The sequence below is a fragment of the Squalius cephalus genome (genome assembly GCF_949319135.1).
Source record: "Squalius cephalus genome assembly, chromosome: 6".
NCBI classification, from domain to species: Eukaryota; Metazoa; Chordata; class Actinopteri; order Cypriniformes; family Leuciscidae; genus Squalius; species Squalius cephalus.
The window spans coordinates 3612287-3638876 of record NC_137127.1 but is presented as its reverse complement, the minus strand read 5'-3'; the positions used below and the strand labels follow the sequence as shown (position 1 = coordinate 3638876).

Genomic DNA, 26590 nt, shown 5'->3' with positions numbered 1-26590 from the left:
CTGTACAGTTCTGTTAGCTTACATAGCTACTGCTTTTTTAAGTTAAGTTTTTATAAACAAAAATAAATCCACAACATTGATAATAAACTTCAGTCATTTTCAGTATATGAATCAGAATCAGAATGAGCTTTTATTTGCCAAGTGTGCACAAACAAAAGGAATTTGTTGTGGTTTTACAGGAGCTCTTGGTACATATATGACACAAGAACAGAAGAATATTTAAATAAGACCAAGTGAAAAAATAAATAATAATGTATACATCTGAAACAGAAGACTTATGTACAGATTTGTAAATTATGTACTGTTTAATACAACCATATAAAAAATATGAATATGTATTGTGATGTTTGTACATCTTGTAATAAAATAAAGAAGCAAGCACAGACACAAGTGTGTATTTCTTTCTTCTCTTTTCTACTCTTTTCCTTCCTTCCACTGTCATCTAGTGACTACACAATAACTCTGCAGACACAACATTTCCCCTTTTCTTTGAAGCATTTTGGTTAGGGTACTGTCTTCGAACATTACAACATAATACCATACTCTATTCCATACACTAAGTATTATAGAATTAAAGAATTACTTTAAGAAACAATTTACCTCTTTATATAAAACAAGTTATATTAGCAAAACAAATGGTGTATTAACTCCTAGCACTTTCTTTAAGGAGTGCCTTAATAACATTAAAACTAATCCAAGTAAACAACCAAAACAACAATTGACTGGATTTGAATCATGGACTATTTCATTTTAAGAAGTTGGGCTAATGGAGGCAGCTCTCCGACGCAGAAGAGAACTCCGAGACTGACAAAGCAAGTAAGTGAGAAACAGTGGTGACCATTTTTGGTTCATCTGTTGGTTCACTCGTCTCAGGTAGAGGAGTCGACAGAGACAGTCTGCTGTTGTGTTGTATCTCCCAGGGAGGAATGCAACATCATAGGAATAGCATAACAGATGGGCTGACCACCTAGCAATTCGCATGCCAGCTGTTAAATAAATGAAATGGGCACTAAATAGAACATCTTATTATTATAAAACATTGTAATGTACACTAATCTACATTAGTTTAATGTTGCTGTGGGACAATGTGAAAGACACCTATTAACTTAAATATTAAAATATTATCACTACTATAGTGGAACAACAAAACACAATAGATGGTTTAGAACTTCTAATATTTATTGCACAGACCACAACTGGCCAACAAATAAGTCTAAAAATAAATTATGCTTCTTGAGAAATGTACCAAAAATAAATAAATAGAAATAAAAAATATACATACACATACACTAGTGCATACAATTAAAATTATAAAACTCACACACCTTTACAACTGGTAGACATACTGTATAGCCTACTTGAAGTATTTTCTTCCTCACAGTAGTAAGTTTAACAAAAAGTGCTCTCAATATAATAATACTGAACAATGTACCAACATAAATAATAATAATAAAATATTATAATTTTTATAAGGTTTATAAGGTTTATTTTTATAACCTACAGAGAACGTCATCATCTGAGGTTATTTTAGCCAAATTCTAGCCGTGTTTGCCGCACGTGTTCACAACCGGTCAAACAAAGATGTTTTCTTTGAACATTCCCTGCAGGTTATTTTGGAGTTTTATTTTATAACCATGTTATATAAACTAATCAAAACATTGCATATGATACCAATATGCTACAGAGATTATTCTAATGCTGAAATGTGTAATTTATTTATAAATAAAGTATTTATGCTCGGACACATTCGGTCTCTCTCACGCACTGTCGAGCGCGTTCTCGGACACACTCGGTCTCTCTCGCGCACTGTCGAGCACGCTTGCAGCGTTCGTCTCGCTTTTGCCCAGTCTGGCGCCTCATAAACACACACACACCAGAGAAAATGGCTGAGAGAGAGCCTACTCGGATGAAAACCACTTCAGTGAGCTCAATTATAGTAACGCCAAACGCAGCGTTGTAAAAGAGGAAACGTAATCGGTTACTAACGTAACCTCGGTTCTCTCTAGAAGAGGGAACGAGTATTGCGTAAGTTAGCTTACGGTACGGGTAAAGTCATCTTTTCTCGAGATATGAAGCCAAAAAATTATCCTTAATTTTCATTCATTGTCAACGCAGTGCAGCAGCTAGCAGACCTAGAGCAGGCTATCTAGCGCGCTCATTGGCTGCCCCGCGGCAACTGCATAAGCCTACCAGTGAGCCTGGCCTGACGTCACGCCCAATGAGGGCGCGCGCGCCGTCACAGCCCGCCAGAATGGGGGGTGGCTAGCGTATAAAAGGAGGCTCGGAGGCTTATTCTCTGGTTTTCGTCGACTGAAGCGACATGAGCTCGTGGCGCGAGCACGGCGGGTTACGCAATACTCGTTCCCTCTTCTAGAGAGAACCGAGGTTACGTCAGTAACCGATTACGTTCTCTTACGAGAGGTTCTCTCGTATTGCGTAAGTTAGCTTACGCTACGGGAACCCCTTGTCAACGCCGTGCGCGCCTAGCATCCACAACATGAGTCCCAGGGGAAGCCCGGGGAACACTGATAGGTGGGAAACAGGTGGCCGACAGAGTGGGCCAACACATGTTCATAAGCACACGTTAGGGGGTGTAGAGTGGCTCGGCCGGTCTAACAGATACTGACACAACCCTTTCTGGTGCAGCTCAACCAGGAGAGCTAAATCGAGTAAGTAGCCCGCGCACAATAGTCTGGGCAGGGCATACACACGACTTAGACTGATAGAAGTTTAGCCTGCAGGGCGGGAACTTCCAGGTTATAGAACCTAACAAATGTAGAGGGGGAGGCCCAACCTGCCGCTGTACAAATGTCATGAATGGAAATCCCACTGGACCAAGCCCACGATGAGGCCATGCCTCTGGTGGAATGAGCCCGGATGCCCAAGGGGCACTCCAGGTTTCTGGACGCGTAAGCTGCCGCAATAGCGTCCACTATCCATCTGGACAGACTGTGTTTCGAGGCGGCGAGACCCTTGGTGCGCCCTCAAACGAAACGAAAAGCTGCTCCGAGCGCCTGAAAACGGCGAAGCGCTTGACGTAATTCCTCAGAGCCCTGACAGGGCAGAGGAGGTTACTATCATCCTCGCTGCCGGATGTCGGTAGGGCTGAGAGGGAAATGACCTGCGCTCTGAAAGGAGTGCCCATCACCTTGGGGACGTAACCATGTCTCGGTTTAAGAATGACTATTGAGTCATTAGGACCGAACTCAAGACACGCCGCGTTAACTGATAACGCGTGTAAGTCACCCACGCGTTTAACTGAAGACAGAGCTTTCAGAAAAACGGTTTTGAACGTGAGGTATTTCAGATCCACAGTGTCCAAAGGTTCGAAGGGATAAGCTTTCAGGGCCTCTAGGACCAAAGACAAATCCCAAATCGGAACCGAGGGGGGCCGTGGGGGATTCATCCTCCTGGCTCCTCTGAGGAAGCGGATGATGAATTCATTCCTTCCTAATGCGCGGCCGCGCGCGCGTTTTTTCCCCGTGCACCACTTGTTAAACACAGACCATTTTGACGCATAGAGCCGTCTCGTAGAGGGGGCTCTAGACTGCGTGATCGTGTTCACAACCCCTTTTGGCAAATCAACGAGTATCCGTTGATTCTCCACGCATGCAGAGACCAGCACTCTGGATGGGATCGAACTGCGGGCTTGAGAGAGAAGGTCTCTTCTCACCGGGATCGGCCATGGGGCTGAGTCTGCCAGCCGCATTAATTCCTAGTCTGTGGGATATGAGTTCTTCCTCTGACTGCACTAGAATCAACCAGTTGTCCAAATAGTTCAGAATTCGCATGCCCTGTGTTCTCAGGGGAGCCAGGGCCGAGTCCATGCACTTCGTGAATATACGGGGTGCCAAAGACAGGCCGAACGGGAGGACGGTGTATTGATATACCTGACCGTCGAAGGCGAATCTCAAGAATGGCCTGTGACGGGGTATAATCTGAATCTGAAAGTATGCGTCTTTCAGATCGAGAGAGATAAACCAGTCCTTCGGGCGGATTTGCACGAGGATTTGTCTGGTTGTGAGCATTTTGAACGGCCGTCTCATGAGAGCTTTGTTCAAATATCTCAGATCTAATATGGGTCTGAGAGCTCCGTCCTTCTTGGGAACGAGGAAATAACGGCTGTAAAAGCCCGTCTCGGTCAGGGAAGGATGCACTCGTTCTATCGCCCCCTTGCACAATAGTTTCGCTATTTCTGTATGAAGCAGATGGGCTGCTTCTGTATTCACTCTCGTCTCGGTCCGTGCTCGAAAGCGAGGGGGACGGCGAGCGAACTGCAGCGAATAGCCCCGTTTCACAATGTTCAGCACCCATTCCGACATGCCCGGGATAGCCTCCCACGCTTTTGCATGCATGGCTAGGGGTCGAATGGCCTCTGGGTCCCGGCCGCTGCACTGCGTGGGATAGGGGACTCAGAGGAATTCGTGCGGTGCGCGCGCTGTTGATGCTGGGGAACGGGAGCTCGCTGATAAGCGATAACTGGCTGGACAGCACTCAATGACTCGGTCACTTGGGACAGAGAACATTTTACAGTGAGAAACCCGTGATGCGAGACCGGCGTGGGCGTTAATGTGTTTACCAGTAAGTGTGAGCGCTCGCAGGCGGGCACAGGGCTTACATTCATAACACGGCCAGTGGTGGGGAGCTTTATGTGATCTAACCCCCGAGGCAGTTGTGAGACAGAGCGGGCAATGTGTAGGTGTGGGCACTGGATCGTGGGCACATTTCCTACATTTGACACTCAAGCGGCGCGTGCCCGCTTTATTAGAGTGTGCTCTGTGGGGTACACAGGGGAGATTGTGCTTGTGTGTAGGTGTGAACACTGGGGTGTGGGCACATTTACTACACTCATAACTAGGCCTGTCACGATAACAAATTTTGCTGGACGATAAATTGTCCAAGAAATTATCGCGATAAACGATAATATTGTCGTTCTGAGACCATTTTCATTTCATATAATTATAATGGCATAATAATGCAGGTACACCTTTTCAACGATCTATAAACTTTTATTTCTAAAGAATATTAAACATTGAAAACGGAAAACATTTTAAATATCCCAAAAAATGAACAAAACAACCAAAAACAATGAAAGCAATGGACTCTTAGTGTCTGTTAACAAAATAAATGTCTGTTAATAAATAAAATGAAACAAAATTGCACTTCAAAAAATATTAAACATTAGGCTTTAGACATTATTAAATAGTGATACATTCCATAACAGGCAAAACTGACAGTTAGGACCTTTGTAAACAAATAAAAAAAAGCCTCAACAAGCCATATCGCACAATTTTGCACTGTTACTCCTGTTACTTTGTCCTCCTGTTACTTTGTCAAGTGATTGTGTACTGTCGGGAAGGCATGCTACGCACTGAAAATACTTGGTTAGGATTAGGGGTGAGGAGTGCGTGCGTATTACACGCCATAAAGAGCGTATCATATGCACGCAAAAACTATTTTTGGCGTATAAATGGCACGAGAAATAACATTCGTGGTATAGATACGCATTTTCATGTGATCGGGCTCGCTGTCGCAACTCACAACTAGCGTCTTCTCTCTCTCCCGGCAGTAGCCGCAAACACTCCCGCCGGCGCTTTCCCATACAAAGACCATGTGACTGAGCGCCGCGGCGCCGCCTTCTCACACAAAGACCATGCAACTGACAACAAGAGGGTTCACTCCTCCTATACGCTAAAGAACCGAGCGAGAGTGGTCATCCAGTCTCTTTGGTAGAGAGAGAGAGACGAGGAAAACAAACAAGCATGCAAATGGAATTATCGCGGCCGGAAAAATTATCGAGCTCGTTTTTTTTTATCGTGCGATTAATCGACTTATCGACTATCGCGACAGGCCTACTCATAACACCGTCGGCGTGAGCCGGATAACCAGACTTTTTACTCTTTTTGAGATTTCTCTGGGTCGCCGTGAGTGCAGGCGAGACACCGCTGACTCGTTGGCTGCGGTGAACACTACTGCAGTAGCCTTTTCTAAGGGGACTGGCAGAGGTAAATATGTGCGTTTTGACGGCGGTCCAGCCGCGGCGGGACCCAACCGTCTTTTCCTCCCTGCGCATGCTAGGAGGACTTCGCAGGCTCGGGCTTCAGCGAGATCTTAGGCCGGGGGCCCCGAGGGGGAGGCGGCCTGCGCTGGCTGGATGAGCGCGACCTGTTGCTGCGAAGACGGAGGTCGAGACGAGCGCTGTGTAGAGCTGCGTGCAGGAGGCTGTGCTTGAGAGCGGCCTGCAGCGGAACTCGAGCGGCGCGGCAGGAAGAGGTTCATGGCCTGCAACGCTTTCTGTACCTCCGAAAAACGATCCACGATGCCGCTTACAGCAGGGCCGAAGAGGCCGGTGGGGGAGAGCGGGGCGTTGAGGAAGACGGACCGCTCAGACTCACCCATGTCTGCGAGCGTTAGCCACAGATGGCGCTCGGTGACTGTAAGCGAGGCCATGGATCTCCCGATGGCTTGGGCTGCGGTCTTGGTAGCGCGAAGAGAGAGGTCCGTCGCGCTGCGCAAGTCCGTCAAGGCGGTGTGACTCGGGCCTTTCTCGTCCAGTTGGCGGAGGACATCAGCCTGGAGTATTTGGAGAAGCGCCATTGTGTGCAGGGCGGAAGCAGCCTGTCCAGCGGCAGAGAAGGCGCGGCTGACGAGTGCTGACGTAGTCCTGCAGGCTTTCGACGGGAGGGCAGACTTTGAGCGCCATCTCGCGGATGGGGGACAAAGGTGCGCTGCGACCGCCTGTTCCACCAGGGGACTCTGAACATACCCCTTTTCCGTGGCTCCGTCCATGTGAGAGAGAGTCGAGGAGACTGGGGAGCGGAGTCTCGCGGAGAAAGGAGCGTTCCAGGATTTGGAAAGCTCAGTGTGGAGCTCGGGCAGGAAGGGTGCTGGCCTAGAGGCAGGCGCTTGGCGGCGGCTAGGCAGAAAACACCCGTCGAGCCTGTTAGGCGCGGGCGCCTTCGGTGGTGACCATTCGAGGCCTAAGTGCTCGACAGCCTGAGTGAGGAGGCGGAGAAACTCGTTGTCCACACTGGCGCGGGCCCGGCCAGATTCCTGGGTCGAAGAGGAGGTGGAGCGGTGAAATCCGGACCACTCTTCGCTGTCCGAAGCCAGGATAGAGCAGCTGTCAATGATGGCGTCCTCATCCGCTTCATCCCCTGAGGCGACGGCAGTGCGGGCAGGAGCCGGCAGCTGCGCGTCGGGAAGCGGGGGCGGAGAGGGAGAGAGCGAGGCTTGCGGGAGAGGCTCTGGCGAAAACCTGGCTGGCCCATCAGACTCCGGTTGTCTCTGTGAGCGGCGTTTCTTCTTACGCGGCCCAGAGACAGGCGGAGTGGCAGTATCAGCGTCGAACAAGGCGAGTTGAGCCCGCAGGGTCGACATCGGCATTTCTTCGCAAAGCTTGCAGCCGCCCGAAGACATGGCGGTGGCTGCATGGTCACGTCCCAGGCAGAGAGCGCAGATCACGTGGCGGTCCCTGTCGCTGAGATGGGCTCGGCACGAGCCGCAGGAAATACGAGGCATTTTGCAACAAACGCCTCGGCTCTTTTAGTAGAAGTGTGTCGCGGCGGCGAACACACAGCAGAAGCGCTAGTAAAAGGATACTGTCGCCGGATAGCGAAGCAGGCACGGATGGCTGAAGGCGGCGAAGACGGCCGGCTCCTCAGACGCTTTCCTCGGCTTGCAGGCGCTTGTTTCGACGGCGGCGGCTTCTCTCAGAGTGCAGCGATGCGGAGAGCTTCGCTGAAGAGACGAAAAATCAGAGAATAAGCCTCCGAGCCTCCTTTTATACGCTAGCCACCCCCCATTCTGGCGGAACGTGACGCATGGGCGTGACGTCACGCCAGGCTCACTGGTAGGCTTATGCAGTTGCCGCGGGGCAGCCAATGAGCGCGCTAGATAGCCTGCTCTAGGTCTGCTAGCTTCTGCACTGCGTTGACAATGAATAAAAATTGAGGATAATTTTTTGGCTTCATATCTCGAGAAAAGATGACTTTACCTGTAGCGTAAGCTAACTTATGCAATACGAGAGAACCTCTCGTAAGAGAACAGTAATTTGTTTGATTATACGTTACTGAAAAAAATAACGGCGTTTATTTATAACGCCGTTATTCCCATCACTGGTCATGAGGAGCAGGTGCGTGCATGACAGCAACTACATTATCAGGGTCTGGATATAATCCCTCTTTAGAAATCGTGTGCCCCAAAAATTTCAAGGTTTGCAGCTCATATTTACATTTCTACATATTTAGTTTCAGACCAGCCTTGTTCAGACAGTGAAGTACAACTTTTATGTGAGTGTCATGGATGTCCTCTGCGTCGACGCAAACAATTAGGTCATCCAAGTAGGCTTGAACACCTGGCAATCTGTGCAGTGTAGCCGTCATCATCGTCTGGAAAGCAGGCACGGCCGAAGCCAGTCCATACGGGACATGTTAATAATGGAACAGCTCGTCCTGGGTAATAAATGCCATTAAATCTCGACTTTCAGGGTGCATATATCACCTGGTGATATATTGAGGCCAGGTCTATGGTTGAGAACACTGTCGCCCCACACAGTTCTGCCAACAGTTCCTCTATATGGGGCAAAGGTGTGGCTATCTACAACTCAGGGTTTCCGTTGTCCGGTAATTGCCGGACATTGGCTGGAAAAAAAATGAAATGTCCGACAAAATTAAATCTCTCCGGTCAAATTGTCAGATTAAAATTGCCTAATAATCCCGCCCCCCTAACACAATCTGAATTTGAGAATAAGCCTAAAATGTATAAAGCAAAAATACACCGACCTTTGGCTATGTTATAAAGGAACAGGCTCTACCGTTTGAAAGTTATTAAACATTATTACATGGCTTGGTTGAATTCCAATGTGGAATGCGGTCTGTTATTTCTTGATATCAGACCGCTGCTAAGCACTAGCGGAGCCAGGATTTTGATTGTAGGTGGGCCTCCAGAAAACTGGATCGGCCAGTTAAAATAAGCCAAAAATTAAATAAATAAATAAAAACGGGTTCCCCTTCATCTCCGTTTCAGCGCTTTTCTGGGCACTGAGGACAGTGACTCAGTAGCCTACCTGAATTTAATGCATAATTAGCATAGGTAAAAAAAAATAATAATAAAATAAAAAAAACACTTAAACAGGATTTTTTTGTTGCTTTTTTAATACAATTATAATTTCATTTAATTATTGTTTAATAAAATTATAGGCCTATTATTTTTAGTTTATTAACAGCAACAACAGCTGTAAAGATGAAGTTGACGATCGCCATCTCCGTAGTGAACGCGCCTACAGAGAGAAATGCACATCATGGATTACATAATCAGAGAGTAGCCTAGCCTATTTCTTTTCGTTTTAAATTGTTAAAAAGACATTTCAAGCTTTCTTAAGATATATTTCATGTCTGTGAGGCCTACGCTGAGTTTCATTAAATTAGGATGAGATGCGCTCAGTTCACGAGCAATGCAAGCGCCGTCATGATTAGGCCTATCGTCTGCTATATTTGCTTCTTATTTATTAAATCCAGGCAATTGGTCGATAAAAAAATTATTAAAATTAAGATACAATTTATACAAAACGAAATTCACTTAAAAAAAGTCTTTCTACAAAACAAAACTTAATTAAGTGGTCAAAATCATGTCTGACCCGCTCCATGTCTCTCGATATTGTGCATCCTATCTTACACGTGCGGTTCACTTTTCATAATCAAAATTAAAAAATAACATTATCATATTTTAACAAATATTAAACTAAATAAGCTTATTTAATGGCTACAACACGTATAGTAGACATAGACTCTCTATTTGTACAAATTGGTGCACATTAATTTTATTATGAATTTTGCACACATAAGTTGAAAGGCATTTGTTTGTGCATGCATAGCAAAACATATCTGCAACATTTATCAAGTTCACTGATAATTATGCGTGCATTTATGAATTATTATCTTAATGAATAATGAAACAAGGACGAAGCATATAAAATGCGTTGTTTGTTTAGAATGGAATGGATCGCAAATAGATCCGAATGAAGAAACGAACCATAGTAGATTTTTTTTTTTTCGTCTATTTGAAAGATAGGCTAATAAACATGTTGCATTCGGCCTGATTATGTCATTTTTTAAGTTACATAGCCTGCCTCCAGTTTTCCTCAACTTGACTAATTAAGAGGCGATACTTGACCGGCATATCATAAAAATGTCCGGAAAACGAAATCTCTGCCGGTCACTTTGACCGGCACCATTTTTTTCTAGCGGAAACTCTGCTACAACTATAGCCTTATAAGGCTCCATCAAATCAACACACATGCGAATTCCACCTCCCTCTTTGTGTCACTACAATTGGGGAGACCCATGGAGATGCATCCACCCGTTCAATTATGTCATGCTCCAACAGGTTTTTCAGTTCATCTGAAACTACTTGCCTAACTGACAATGGCAGTCTTCTCAATTTTTGCTGAACAGGAATGAAACCTTTTTTTACTTTCACTTTTTGTATATGAATCCACTTGCGCATCCTACACTATGCACTGGCAGTATTTCAGAATTCTCATTTGTAATCACAGTATCGCCTTCAATACGGCCATGAAGTGCTTTCAGAAGATTCATTCCCAACGAAGGTGAGTCTGACTTTACTATGTAGAACGTGCCCGCTGCTGTACTACCATCATGGAAGACGTCTGTAGAAAAACAGCCCAGCACTGGAATAATCTCTTTGGAATAAGAAACTAATTTTACAGTTGCTGGATTGAGAGTGCATGAAGCAAAATGTTTAGGGTAAATGCTCTCGGGCAGTGTGGATACTGATGAGCCCGTGTCCACAATTAACTCCACTGGTTGACAATGTCCATAATTCTTTTAATTTGCACTGAACAGAGAATTTTGTCTGTCATGTTTTGGGTTTGTTCATGTCATGTTTTCATGTCTGTCATGTGATTCCCTGTTTGTCATGTGATCCTACCATGTGTCTTGTCATTGGTTAATTGTCTGATCATTGTTCACAGGTGTCCCTTGTCTTGTCATTAGTCTGTGTATTATGCTCATGTTTGTCATGTGTCGTTGGTCAAGTATTGTTTCCTGTAAACCACTGTGAGTCCTTTTCATGTTCATGTGTTTGAGTTTTCATGCCACGCCATGTTTTTGTTTCATGTTTGGTTTTGTTTATAATAAACTGCACTTGAGTTCTCATTTACACTTGCCTCCAGTGGATCACTTTACACCATCTTAGGATAATTCATGTATAATACAGTGAGCTCTGGTATAACAATCTCACGCACCTGTTTCTGTGATGATCGGCAAACTTTGGCAAAGTGCCCAATTTTTCCACATGAATTGCACACTGCTTTGATGGCTGGACATGAAGGTTTTTTTAGCCAGATGGTTGTTGGATCCGCAATGGTAACATGAACGCCGCTGTCTCGCATTGGTAACTGACCGATCTGACGAAGGGGAAGGTATTGTCTTTCTGTCCCTTTGTTTTACATTCCAGTGACTCTGTATGGCCCGTACTTGTGAAGTACCTGAAAGAATCTCTGAGTTCTTTAATGCGGTCTCCATTTGCACTGCTATTGAGAGCTTTATTCAGTGTGAGGTCTGGTTCGAGCAAAAGTCTGTCCCGAATGCATGAATTAGCTGCTCGCGTAACATTTGTTCTTCCATTTCTCCGAAATCACATGCAACCGTAAGCTCCCGTAAAGTAGCCAGGAACTGATTAATAGTTTCATCAGTCCGCTGTGTCCTTTGACTAAATTTGTGTCTCTCGGCGACAACATTAACTGCAGGAACGAAATATCTTCTAAAATATCACTATTCATTCCCTTTTGAACCTTTAGACTTTCCCACCGTGCGTGCACCAATATTTACTGTGGTCTTTATAATTTGGTCAAACAATTATCAAACCAGCAGATTACCTCTATCCAACACTGATCATTTCATAAAAAGGTTTTAATGTAAATAAAGTTTCATGATACTCACTGAAATACTTTCTAACACAGTAAATATGTGACCAACAAGAAACACAAGAAATACCTTTTGGTAGATGTTGTTTTCTTACTGAAGCTTGGCAGTACACCATCTTTTGAACGGTCACTCCTCATAGACACTAAGCTGGACTCAGGTGAGCCGGATATTTCCCTAATACACAAAGAGCAAAGAGAATCGATTTATTGCAGGAGGTCCCACTGTAACTGATATCTACATCTGCTATACAGTTCTGTTAGCTTACTGTACATAGCTACTGCTTTTTTAAGTTATAAAATAAATCCACAACATTGATAATAAACTTCAGTCGTTTTCAATGTATGAATCAGAATCAGAATGAGCTTTTATTTGCCAAGTGTGCGCAAACACAAGGAATTTGTTGTGGTTTTACAGGAGCTCTTGGTACATACATACATATAAATAAACATACATATATGACACAAGAGGGAAGAATATTTAAGACCAAGTGAAGAAATAAATAATAATGTATACATCTGAAACAGAACAAAAAACGCATGTACAGATTTGTAAATGATTGTATATGTATTGTGAGGTTTGTACATCTTGTAATAAATTAAAGAAGCAAGCACAGACACAAGTGTGTATTTCTTTCTTCTCTTTTCTACTCTTTTCCTTCCTTCCACTGTCATCTAGTGACTACACAATAACTCTGCAGACACAACATTTCCCCTTTTCTTTGAAGCATTTTGGTTAGGGTACTGTCTTCGAACATTACAACATAATACCATACTCTATTCCATACACTAAGTATTATAGAATTAAAGAATTACTTTAAGAAACAATTTACGTCTTTATATAAAACAAGTTATATTAGCAAAACAAATGATGTATTAACTCCTAGCACTTTATTTAAGGAGTGCCTTAATAACTTTAAAACTAATCCAAGTAAACAACCAAAACAACAATTGACTGGACTATTTCAGCACCATTGCATCTATTTATTTCTCTAACACAAAGTCCTTCAACCAAGCTGGTTGTTTAAGAACTCTCACACTTCTAGGACCCGTTGGGTAGCTCTTCAGGTACGATAGGAGCAGGTGCAGGCCGTTTTGTCGTTCAGCTGACATGTCAAACATGAGGCAATCAGAGTTTCTACACTTCTGCCCATTTTTGGTCACCAGTAGAGCTCGCGAAACCTTTGTTTTGTCCGTACATTGCCTTGGTGTCCTTTGTGAGCTAAATTCACTAGTCTTGTACGCAGAGACAATGGAACTAATAGGCAGTGATCCCCTCGCATAATTAGCGGACCCTCCACAGAAAGCTCATGTCTGATGTGAAAGTAAGGATCTAGTTCTTGTTTCACTGACTTCTTGTTTTTAGGCCAGCCATTCTTGATCTGTGCACAAAGTTAGGCTAACTGGAGGCAGCTCTCCGATGAAGAAGAGACCTCAGAGACTGACAAAGCAAGTAAGTGAGAAACAGTGGTGACCATTTCTGGTTCATCTGTTGGTTCACTCGTTTCAGGTAGAGGAGTCGACAGAGACAGTCTGCTGTTGTGTTGTGTCTCCCAGGGTGGAATGCAACATCACAGGAACAGCATAACAGATGGGCTGACCACCTAGCAATTCGCATGCCAGCTCTACCTGTGCCTTTTAATGAAAGAAGCGTTGTAAGGGCTTGGTGGTCAGTGCGCAGAACTAAATGTCTACCCCAGAGATACGTCCTCCATTTTTCATTACTCCACACACAAGCCAGTGCTTCCTTTCTTTGAGCTGACGAAAGAGTTTGGGAGGCAAATGCCAGTATGCGCTCAGTACCATCAGCGTGTAGCTGAGAAAGGACTCCTCCCACACCGTAATCAGAAGCATCAGTACTCACGCAAGTTGGCAAATGGTGATCGAATAGAGCTAGAATGGGGCTCTTTGATGAGAGTGTCTTCAGGGTGGTAAAACTTTGATCAGTCCAGAGAAAGTTCACGTCAGTGGAGGTTCTCAAAACTTCACGCAGGGGTTCAACCACTGTTGCGTAGTCAGGTAGAAATGTACTATACCAAGACGTAAGGGCCAGGAATGAGCGCAGTGAGGCCGTGTCATGAGGAGCAGGCGCGTGCACGACAGCAACTACATTATCAGGGTCTGGATGTAATCCCTCTTTAGAAATCGTGTGAATTGTTTCACACTATAGTTTATTATTCAACTATAGTGAATAGTTTCATCAGCCCTGCGACAACATTAACTGCAGGAACGAAATATCTTAAAAAATATCACTGTTCATTCCCTTTTGAACCTTTTAACTTTCCCACCGTGCAATTTCTGCACCAATAGGCCTACTTACTTTGGTCTTTTGTCCTTTGTAACTAAATCACACAAAACAACAAATCACATGGAAACTAAAAGATTCACAGATGTCTTTATAATTTGGTCAAACAATTATAAAACCAGCAGATTACCTCTATCCAACACTGATCATTTCAGAAAAAGGTTTTAATGTAAATAAAGTCTCATGATACTCACTAAAATACTTTCTAACACAGTAAATATGTGACCAACAAGAAACACAAGAAATACCTTTGGGTAGATGTTGTTTTCTTACTGAAGCTTGGCAGTACACCATCTTTTGAACGGTCACTCCTCATAGACACTAGGCTGGACTCAGGTGAGCCGGATATTTCCCTAATACACAAAGAGCAAACAGAATCGATTTATTGCAGGAGGTCCCACTGTAACTGATATCTACATCTGCTATACAGTTCTGTTAGCTTACATAGCTACTGCTTTTTTAAGTTAAAGGGATGGTTTGGAGTAAAATCAACCTAGGGTCCTTTGCACCATGACCTCGAGCCAAACTCTGTACTCATAAAACGAGGCATTGGAAAGTTTATGAGTACATCAGGAGTTTATTTAAATAACACTTGCCAGGACTTGTACGTGCTTTTCCCAAACCACTGAAGTGACGTCGACGCCCGGGTTAGCAGTAGCATGAGCCGTCAGGCAAGTGTTATTTAAATAAACTCCTGATGCACTTAAAAACTTTCCAATGCCTTGTTTTATGTACAGAACCTATTTGTACTACTGTAGAAGTTTGGTACCATTCAGGGCATTATTATTGGGGTAATTTACTGTGTGTGTGTGTGTGGGGGGGGGGGTACTCTGAACCATCCCTTTAAGGAAGTGACATAGGATTTTGAGATTCTGTATATGGCCATTTTACCCACCGAGCTGCTGTTATTCAACTATGCCAAGGTAAACTTGGTTTTGCATTCTATCACCCCTTTAAGAACTACAGTAATGCAGGGATCTAGAATACACTGATACACACAGAACCTTGTGTTTTTGACACTGTAAATGCAATAAGACGATAACGAGAATTTAGTTTAGTGCATGCGCTGTGACAACTGGCTGTCTGTGCATTGCGTTTAGGCGCTCATCAAATTTAAACTGGCAAGGCACGCCACGTCTCTCATACACAGTTTGAAAGCGGCTGAAATCACAGTAACAAGTATCTTGCAGGTGTCGATGATGGATATTGCTTATATTGGATAGCATCCTCGATGTCGGATTAATTTAGCAAGGTGATCTATGGTGAAGGTGGACATCACGATAACAATTAAGGGGTGAGTGAAACTTGTTTACAGGTCCCGCCGTGGTCACATTTATGCCACATTCATTTTGCAAACAGGTTATTCAGTCCTTGATGGCATCAGAGGTGTTATATTCGCTAGTTAGATCACAATTTTTGCAATGCAATAAGACCCCCCTCTCGATCTGTTATGCTCTTGAGATGCTATTTTGCTGGAGCTGTCATGGAAGCCTATCATGCCAGAGACGTCACGGACCGTTGAAGCTCAAGATGGCTGAACCCTAGTAACAAAACAACAAACTAACATCACTGTTTTCCCCCCTTGTAACTACTTCAGCAGTTTTAAGTGTCCTACCACATATAACAAAGATAACACATCTGTTATTTTACCTTTACCTCCTATTTCGTTTCAGTTCCCCTTTAAAGACGAAGTTTGGTTTAGTGGTGATGGCAAACCTTGTTTCCCGAAACATTTATTCAACCAATATGCTAAATTGATGCACGGGTTGGAACATGCATCAGAATGGGTGGTGGTAACTTTTGTTTTGGAAAAAAAAGCAAAAAAAAAAGAAAAGCAAAAAAGATGTTTGCTTTGGATATTGTTTGGAAGACCCCATTTATGGGAATGGAAGGGGTTAAACAATGAGTGCTATCAACTGAGTTGTGTTCTTTTTTATCTAACATTTATGTTTAGGTAAAAGCAGCTCAAGGAAAGGCAGCTGATACATCTGCACAGCAGCATACATACACTGCTATGTATTTCAGCTTTAGTGGAGATAATGGTGAAAAGTACAGTTTTATACCAAATGCTTCAAATGTCTCTAATTATGAGGATCAATTTAAAGATGCATATCCAAAACCAAAGAAATTTGATGATGACACAACGAGCAGAAGTTACAGCAAAACTTATTAATTGAGTTAAGAGATGTTTTTTCCATTCTATACCATTATATAATATTTCTTGTTTTTACTGTGGTGACTGAGGGTCTGATTTAATGTCGGGAGTGTAATAACAGTGTTTATTCATTCAGCCCGGCTTCAGATAAAAATCTTTACTTGCTTGCTAATAATTAAGATTAAGAGAGTGATCACCACCTTTTGAACGGTCACAGAGTCTGATCTTTCACTAATGACAAAGAGCAGAAGGAAAAAACACTTTACTACAAAACTTCCTCTGCATCAATCAAGACATTTGATGTTCCAAATGGTAATTATATACAGTTTAACAAAAACTATATGAATCATTATTTCTATCTTAACCGCAGACATTAACTTTGGACACACCAGTTATCTTTTGCGGTATTTCACATTTGATTTGCCAAAAGTTCTTTTTTTTTCACTCCACAGAGATTCGATTGGATGGAAACAAGTTGTTTGTTCTAGAATTACTGTAAATTGTGTAAAACATTAGGAAGTCCTAAACTAAAGTTCTGCGCACAACAATAGTGAGAGAAACACTCCTTGTTAGGGTTTTGTTCCCCACAGGGAAAACCTGAAACTCCAGTAGTGTTTAAAATGATTGTGTGAAAACGGCTGCAGTCTTACCTCTGTTTCTCTGAGAGACTCATCTTAGAGAGAGAGTCCTTTCCTCGCTCCTCCGACATTACTGCAGTTAAACCAGTGCAAGCAGATCAGCACTGGTTTGAAAAACAGTCAGCTCAACATGACCTGGAGATGACAATATGTTAATGAGAGGTTACAAACAAATATACGGCCATGTAGAGATCGTTCATTAAGGGATAATTCACGACCAGTTGTAATTTTAAAGCACAGCATGGAGGCAAAGAACCACATGACATAAAGCAGAGTGCATTCAAATTGTTTCATGCAGCTAGCTGTGGATTTCCCAGTACTGACAATTTAAAGCTGTTATTGATTTTTGCCGTGCAATATTTGACCTGAAGGGTACAGTTTTATTTTTTTCCATCACCTTTACAGCTAGTTAGATCATTCTGCCTGCTTTGACGAATCAGACACAGAGATGAAGTATTGCATAAGATTACATTTATTTGAATGAATGAATCATAGCAGTTATTTAAATTCATTATCGAGGTTGGGGGGGCATATCTCTATTAACTGAGCATTAGAGAGTAATATAGCTAATGTAGCCATTCAGTAGCGAAGCATCTTTATTAATAAGTTGCAGGGAAGCGTTGCTAACATTGCTGGCTTAAAACTACTGGATACATTCTAAATCATAAACTTAATCTTAAACATTTTCTAAATGTCTAAAATCAAATCTAATCTAAATGTCTTAGAGACATATTGCAGATGAGCAACTACAACTGGCAGATGTAAATGTAGACATCTAAAACATGTCTCTGTGATGTAGGCCTACATGTGCTATTAGGGAAATTGAAGAACATTAAGAAATGGACATTATAATTAGGCTACTGTGTTTAAAACTTGAGGTGGCAAACTGAACTCATTTAAAGTTCATAACTTTCTGTATTGCAGTGTAATATTTTTTTTACACTCATTTATTTCCAAAATTGCTCATTACTTTATTAAATTATTTTTCTTTTTTTTTTATTTGATCATTGCCCCAAGTTCACAATCTATTGAGAAAAATGTATTATACACCGAATATATATATATATATATAATTAATATCTGTGTGAACCAAAATATTATATTCAGCAGATTATTAGTATTAGTATTATTAATTATGTTTGGCATAAACGAACATTCACTATGAGATTTATCTGTTTTATCCCTGTATAGGTCTATTTTATAAAATAGCCTACTTTCGATTTCGAATTATCACAACCGCCCGAAATGAAAAAAGAACCCCTTCTGAAACGTATTATTCGTTTAAAATAACCCTTTCGAATAAACTTCATGTTTTAACTTTCATCGCCTTCAAAATATTTATTCGTGTAAGTTAATTTCTAGCAGCTTCTGCGTCTGTTCGGGGTAGCAGGCCTATAATACTTCCGGGATAAAACAGGCCTACTTTAACTTCGAATCTTAAATTACGGTGATAAACAGTATAAAATCAATACTATATTTCCCAAAATAACAAATCAATAAAGCTAAAACTTACTTTAAGTCTGAAGAGAATTTAGACTTAGATTTCTTTTCTGTCCTTCACAGTGTTCGCTTGTCACATGTAGGCTACGAGTCCAAAGCAAAGTCCAGTATCTGGAGGAAGAGATTTGTCGACTGCTCATAAACTTTGTTAACGATTAACTGATCAATATGACATTCTCCTTTTGCGGAAACATGAGGCAACGCTCGCGCTGAGAAATGTGGTGATGGAGGTATGGCACCGCGGTCAAGCCAGCCGCGGTTTGAAAATACACGGTCAAGCCAGCCGCCAAAAAAAAAAAGCGTGTGCGCCTATTACTATGAATACGGTAATTTCAGTAACAGCAGAGAGAACGCGCTTTCAGAGCGCTTGAGTTGCCCAGATCTCTCTCTCTCTCTCTCTCTCTCTCTCTCTCTCTCTCTCTCTCTCTCTCTCTCTCTCTCTCTCTCTCTCTCTCTCTCTCTCTCTCTTTTTTTTCTTCTTCTTATCTATCTATCTATCTATCTATCTATCTATCTATCTATCTATCTATCTATCTATCTGTTTTCTTTATTTTTTCTCTCTCTTTCTCTCTCTCTCTCTCTCTTTTTCTATATTTTTCTTCTTTATCTATCTATCTATCTATCTTTTTTCTTTCTTCTCTCTCTCTCTCTCTCTCTATCTCTCTCTCTCTCTTTTTTCTTCTTATCTATCTATCTATCTATCTATCTATCTATCTATCTATCTATCTTTTTTATTTCTTTCTTTTTTTCTATCTATCTATCTATCTATCTATCTATCTTTTTTCTTTCCTCTCTCTCTCTCTCTCTCTCTCTCTTTTTTTTCTTTTTTTCTATCTTTTTCTTCTTGTTTATCTATCTATCTATCTATCTATCTATCTATCTATGTTTTCTTTATTTTTTCTCTCTCTTTCTCTCTTTCTCTCTCTCTCTCTCTCTCTTTATTTTTTCTATATTTATCTTCTTCTTTATCTATCTATCTATCTATCTTTTTCTTTCTTTTCTCTCTCTCTCTCTCTCTTTCTTTCTTTTTTCTTTTTTTTCTATATTTTTCTTCTTCTTCTCTATCTATCTATCTATCTATCTATCTTTTTTCTTTCTTTCTTTTTTCTGTGAGAGACTATATAATAAGAGATGCCATATTTCGAGAGTTTTTGTACTTTGTTATCCTTTTAATATACATGTTGTCATTGCAAGTTGTGTATTTCTTTGACTAATGTTTTTTATTTTTCTTTGTAGGTCACATCTAGAGAATTTTATGTAGAGGTTTACAACATAATTATTTGCAAAAAAAAGCAGTAAAATAAAGTATACATTCTTTCTAAATACATCTTTTGGTTTTTGTTTTCATATATATTTTTTACTACATTAAAAGTTTCTGGAATTCAATGTCCCACCTAGTATGCACACCTCATTTGAAACCATTGTACCGCAGCATTTTGGAGATACGTCAATTTATTTGACTTTGGAGGCCTATAAAGTCCACATTTCTAATAAGTAGAAAAAACGAATGGCCATTTCTTATAGGGGACGTCCCATACAGTATACACACCTCATATCAAAACATTTTACTGTAGCATTTTGGAGTTATGTCACATTTTGCTACTTTAGAGGCATATAAAGACCTCATTTCTAATAAGTAGAAAAAACGAATGGCCATTTCTTATAGGGGACGTCCCATACAGTATACACACCTCATATCAAAGCATTTTACTGTAGCATTTTGGAGTTATGTCACATTTTGCTACTTTAGAGGCCTATAAAGACCTCATTTCTAATAAGTAGAAAAAACGAATGGCCATTTCTTATTGGGGACGTCCCATACAGTATGCACACCTCATATCAAAACATTTTACTGTAGCATTTTGGAGATATGTCACATTTTACTATTTTAGAGGTCTATAAAGACCTCATTAGTAAAAAGTAGAAACAACTAATGGCCATTTCTTATAGGGGACGTCCCATACAGTATGCATACCTCATATCAAACAATTTTACTGTAGCATTTTGGAGTTATGTCACATTTTGCTACTTTAGAGGCCTATAAACACCTCATTTCTAATAAGTAGAAAAAACGAATGGCCATTTCTTATTGGCGACGTCCCATACAGTATGCACACATCATATCAAAACATTTTACTGTAGCATTTTGGAGATATGTCACATTTTACTATTTTAGAGGTCTATAAAGACCTCATTAGTAAAAAGTAGAAACAACTAATGGCCATTTCTTATAGGGGACATCCCATACAGTATGCATACCTCATATCAAACAATTTTACTGTAGCATTTTGGAGATATGTCACATTTTACTATTTTAGAGGCCTATAAACACCTCATTTCTAATAAGTAGAAAAAACGAATGGCCATTTCTTATAGGGGACGTCCCATACAGTATGCACACCTCATATCAAAACATTTTACTGTAGCATTTTGGAGATATGTCACATTTTACTATTTTAGAGGTCTATAAAGACCTCATTAGTAAAAAGTAGAAACAACTAATGGCCATTTCTTATAGGGGACATCCCATACAGTATGCATACCTCATATCAAACAATTTTACTGTAGCATTTTGGAGATATGTCACATTTTACTATTTTAGAGGTCTATAAAGACCTCATTAGTAAAAAGTAGAAACAACTAATGGCCATTTCTTATAGGGGACGTCCCATACAGTATGCATACCTCATATCAAACAATTTTACTGTAGCATTTTGGAGTTATGTCACTACTTTAGAGGCCTATAAAGTTCTCATTTCTAAAAAGTAGAAAAAAAACTGATGGCCATTTCTTATAGGGGACGTCCCATACAGTATACACGCCTCATATCAAAACATTTTACTGTAGCATTTTGGAGTCATTTCACATTTTGCTACTTTAGAGGCCTGTAAAGACCTAATTTCTAATAAGTAGAAAAAACGAATGGCCATTTCTTATAGGGGACGTCCCATACAGTATGCACACCTCATATCAAAACATTTTACTGTAGCATTTTGGAGATATGTCACATTTTACTATCAGAGGCATATAAAGACTTCATTTCTAATAAGTAGAAAAAACGAATGGCCATTTCTTATACGGGACGTCCCATACAGTATGCACACCTCATATCAAACCATTTTACTGTAGCATTTTGGAGATATGTCACATTTTACTATCAGAGGCATATAAAGACTTCATTTCTAATAAGTAGAAAAAACGAATGGCCATTTCTTATAGGGGACGTCCCATACAGTATGCACACCTCATATCAAAACATTTTACTGCAGCATTTTGGAGTTATGTCACATTTTGCTACTTTAGAGGCATATAAAGACCTCATTTCTAATAAGTAGAAAAAACGAATGGCCATTTCTTATAGGGGACGTCCCATACAGTATGTACACCTCATATCAAAACATTTTACTGCAGCATTTTGGAGTTATGTCACATTTTGCTACTTTAGAGGCATATAAAGACCTCATTTCTAATAAGTAGAAAAAACGAATGGCCATTTCTTATAGGGGACACCCCATACAATATGCACACCTCATATCAAAGCATTTTACTGCAGCGTTTTGGAGTTATGTCACATTTTACAACTTTAGAGGCCTATAAAGATCTCATTTCTAATAAGTAGAAAAAACGAATGGCCATTTCCTATAGGGCACACCCCATAGAGTATGTACGCCTCATATCGAAACATTTTACTGCAGCATTTTGGAGTTATGTCACATTTTACTACTTTAGAGGCCTATAAACACCTCATTTCTAATAAGTAGAAAAAACTAATGGCCATTTCTCAAAGGGGACGTCCCATACAGTATGCACACCTCATATCAAAACATTTTACTGCAGCATTTTGGAGATATGTCACATTTTGCTAATTCAGAGGCCTATAAACACCTCATTTCTAATAAGTAGAAAAAACTAATGGTCAGCTATTATAGGGGACGTCCCATATAGTATGCACACCTCATATCAAAGCATTTTACTGTAGCGTTTTGGAGTTTTGTCACACTTTACTACTTTAGAGGCCTATAAAGACCTCATTTCTAATAAGTAGAAAAAACTAATGGTCAGTTCTTATAGGGGACGTCCCATACAGTATGCACGCCTCATATCAAAACATTTTACTGTAGCATTTTGGAGATATGTCACACTTTACTACTTTATAGGCCTATAAAGACCTCATTTCTAATAAGTAGAAAAAACTAATGGCCATTTCTCAAAGGGGACGTCCCATACAGTATGCACACCTCATATCAAAACATTTTACTGCAGCATTTTGGAGATATGTCACATTTTGCTAATTCAGAGGCCTATAAACACCTCATTTCTAATAAGTAGAAAAAACTAATGGTCAGCTATTATAGGGGACGTCCCATATAGTATGCACACCTCATATCAAAGCATTTTACTGTAGCGTTTTGGAGTTTTGTCACACTTTACTACTTTAGAGGCCTATAAAGACCTCATTTCTAATAAGTAGAAAAAAGTAATGGTCAGTTCTTATAGGGGACGTCCCATACAGTATGCACACCTCATATCAAAGCATTTTACTGTAGCGTTTTGGAGATATGTCACACTTTACTACTTTAGAGGCCTATAAAGACCTCATTTCTAATAAGTAGAAAAAACTAATGGTCAGTTCTTATAGGGGACGTCCCATACAGTATGTACACCTCATATCAAACCATTTTACTGTAGCATTTTGGAGATATGTCACATTTTACTATTTTAGAGGCATATAAAGACCTAATTTCTAATAAGTAGAAAAAACTAATGGCCATTTCTTATAGGGGACGTCCCATACAGTATTGTACACCTCATATCAAAACATTTTACTGTATCATTTTGGAGATATGTCACATTTTACTACTTTAGAGGCCTATAAAGTTCTCATTTCTAAAAAGTAGAAAAAACTGATGGTCAGTTCTTATAGGGGACGTCCCATACAGTATGCACACCTCATATCAAAACATTTTACTGCAGCATTTTGGAGTTTTGTCATATTTTACTACTTTAGAGGCCTATAAAACCCTCTTTTCTAATAAGTAGAAAAAACTAATGGTCAGTTTTTACAGGGGACGTCCCATACAGTATGCACACCTCATATCAAAACATTTTACTGCAGCATTTTGGAGTAACTTCACATTTTACTACTTCAGAGGCCTATAAAGACCTCATTTCTAATAAGTAGAAAAAACTAATGGTCAGTTCTTATAGGGGACGTCCCATACAGTATGCACACATCATATCAAAACATTTTACTGCAGCATTTTGGAGTAACTTCACATTTTACTACTTTAGAGGCCTATAAAGACCTCATTTCTAATAAGAAGAAAAAAGTAATGGTCAGTTTTTACGGGGGACGTCCCATACAGTATGCACACCTCATATCAAAACATTTTACTGCAGCATTTTGGAGTAACTTCACATTTTACTACTTCAGAGGCCTATAAAGACCTCATTTCTAATAAGTAGAAAAAAGTAATGGTCAGTTTTTACGGGTGACGCCCCATACAGTATGCACACCTCATATCAAAACATTTTACTGCAGCATTTTGGAGTTTTGTCACATTTTACTACTTCAGAGGCCTATAAAGACCTCATTTCTAATAAGTAGAGAAAACTAATGGTCAGTTCTTATAGGGGACATCCCATACAGTATGTACACCTCATATCAAAACATTTTACTGCAGCATTTTGGAGTAACTTCACATTTTACTACTTCAGAGGCCTATAAAGACCTCATTTCTAATAAGTAGAGAAAACTAATGGTCAGTTCTTATAGGGGACATCCCATACAGTATGCACACCTCATATCAAAACATTTTACTGCAGCATTTTGGAGTAACTTCACATTTTACTACTTCAGAGGCCTATAAAGACCTCATTTCTAATAAGTAGAAAAAAAGTAATGGTCAGTTTTTACGGGGGACGCCCCATACAGTATGCACACCTCATATCAAAACATTTTACTGCAGCATTTTGGAGTTTTGTCACATTTTACTACTTCAGAGGCCTATAAAGACCTCATTTCTAATAAGTAGAGAAAACTAATGGTCAGTTCTTATAGGGGACATCCCATACAGTATGCACACCTCATATCAAAACATTTTACTGCAGCATTTTGGAGTAACTTCACATTTTACTACTTTAGAGGCCTATAAACACCTCATTTCTAATAAGAAGAAAAAAGTAATGGTCAGTTTTTACGGGGGACGTCCCATACAGTATGCACACCTCATATCAAAACATTTTACTGCAGCATTTTGGAGTAACTTCACATTTTACTACTTCAGAGGCCTATAAAGACCTCATTTCTAATAAGTAGAAAAAAGTAATGGTCAGTTTTTACGGGGGACGTCCCATACAGTATGCACACCTCATATCAAAACATTTTACTGCAGCGTTTTGGAGTTTTGTCACATTTTACTACTTCAGAGGCCTATAAAGACCTCATTTCTAATAAGTAGAGAAAACTAATGGTCAGTTCTTATAGGGGACGTCCCATACAGTATGCACACATCATATCAAAACATTTTACTGCAGCATTTTGGAGTTTTGTCACATTTTACTACTTCAGAGGCCTATAAAGACCTCATTTCTAATAAGTAGAGAAAACTAATGGTCAGTTCTTATAGGGGACGTCCCATACAGTATGCACACATCATATCAAAACATTTTACTGCAGCATTTTGGAGTTTTGTCACATTTTACTACTTCAGAGGCCTATAAAGACCTCATTTCTAATAAGTAGAGAAAACTAATGGTCAGTTCTTATAGGGGACATCCCATACAGTATGCACACCTCATATCAAAACATTTTACTGCAGCATTTTGGAGTTTTGTCACATTTTACTACTTCAGAGGCCTATAAAGACCTCATTTCTGATAAGTAGAGAAAACTAATGGTCAGTTCTTATAGGGGACGTCCCATACAGTATGCACACATCATATCAAAACATTTTACTGCAGCATTTTGGAGTTTTGTCACATTTTACTACTTCAGAGGCCTATAAAGACCTCATTTCTAATAAGTAGAGAAAACTAATGGTCAGTTCTTATAGGGGACGTCCCATACAGTATGCACACATCATATCAAAACATTTTACTGCAGCGTTTTGGAGTTTTGTCACATTTTACTACTTCAGAGGCCTATAAAGACCTCATTTCTAATAAGTAGAAAAAAGTAATGGTCAGTTTTTACGGGGGACGTCCCATACAGTATGCACACATCATATCAAAACATTTTACTGCAGCGTTTTGGAGTTTTGTCACATTTTACTACTTCAGAGGCCTATAAAGACCTCATTTCTAATAAGTAGAGAAAAGTAATGGTCAGTTCTTAAAGGGGACGTCCCATACAGTATACACACCTCATATCAAAACATTTTACTGCAGCATTTTGGAGATATGTCACATTATTTGACTATAGATGCCTATAAAGACCTCATTTCAAATAAGTAGAAAAAACTAATGGTCAGTTCTTATAGGGGACGTCCCATACAGTATGCACACCTCATATCAAAACATTTTACTGCAGCATTTTGGAGATATGTCACATTATTTGACTATAGATGCCTATAAAGACCTAATGGTCAGTTCTTATAGGGGACGTCCCATACAGTATACACACCTCATATCAAAGCATTTTACTGCAGCATTTTGGAGATATGTCACATTATTTGACTATAGATGCCTATAAAGACCTCATTTCAAATAAGTAGAAAAAACGAATGGTCAGTTCTTAAAGGGGACGTCCCATACAGTATACACACCTCATATCAAAGCATTTTACTGCAGCATTTTGGAGATATGTCACATTATTTGACTATAGATGCCTATAAAGACCTCATTTCAAATAAGTAGAAAAAACTAATGGTCAGTTCTTATAGGGGACGTCCCATACAGTATGCACACCTCATATCAAAGCATTTTACTGCAGCGTTTTGGAGATATGTCACATTATTTGACTATAGATGCCTATAAAGACCTCATTTCAAATAAGTAGAAAAAACTAATGATCAGTTCTTATAGGGGACGTCCCATACAGTATGCAC

General features: G+C 40.3%; 2 protein-coding genes across 3 annotated transcripts in view; one reads left to right on the top strand and one right to left on the bottom strand.

The window, feature by feature from the left end:
* LOC307160071 (uncharacterized protein) overlaps positions 1-18849 on the bottom strand; it is a 130926-nt gene extending 112077 nt beyond the window's left edge. The window contains exons 1-4 of one of the 2 annotated variants that reach the window (XM_079873885.1): positions 18556-18849; positions 17055-17177; positions 14498-14602; positions 12018-12122 (exon numbers count right to left, since the gene is read on the bottom strand). In XM_079873885.1, the coding sequence (XP_079730011.1) occupies positions 12018-12122; positions 14498-14602; positions 17055-17113 (269 nt within the window). In that variant the 5' untranslated portion in view covers positions 17114-17177; positions 18556-18849. The remainder of the gene's footprint in view (positions 1-12017; positions 12123-14497; positions 14603-17054; positions 17178-18555) is intronic. The other variant, XM_079873886.1, reaches the window with a different exon arrangement.
* The window catches only part of LOC307160070 (uncharacterized protein), a 719517-nt gene that overhangs the window by 240799 nt on the left and 452128 nt on the right, over positions 1-26590 (top strand). The window lies entirely within an intron of this gene.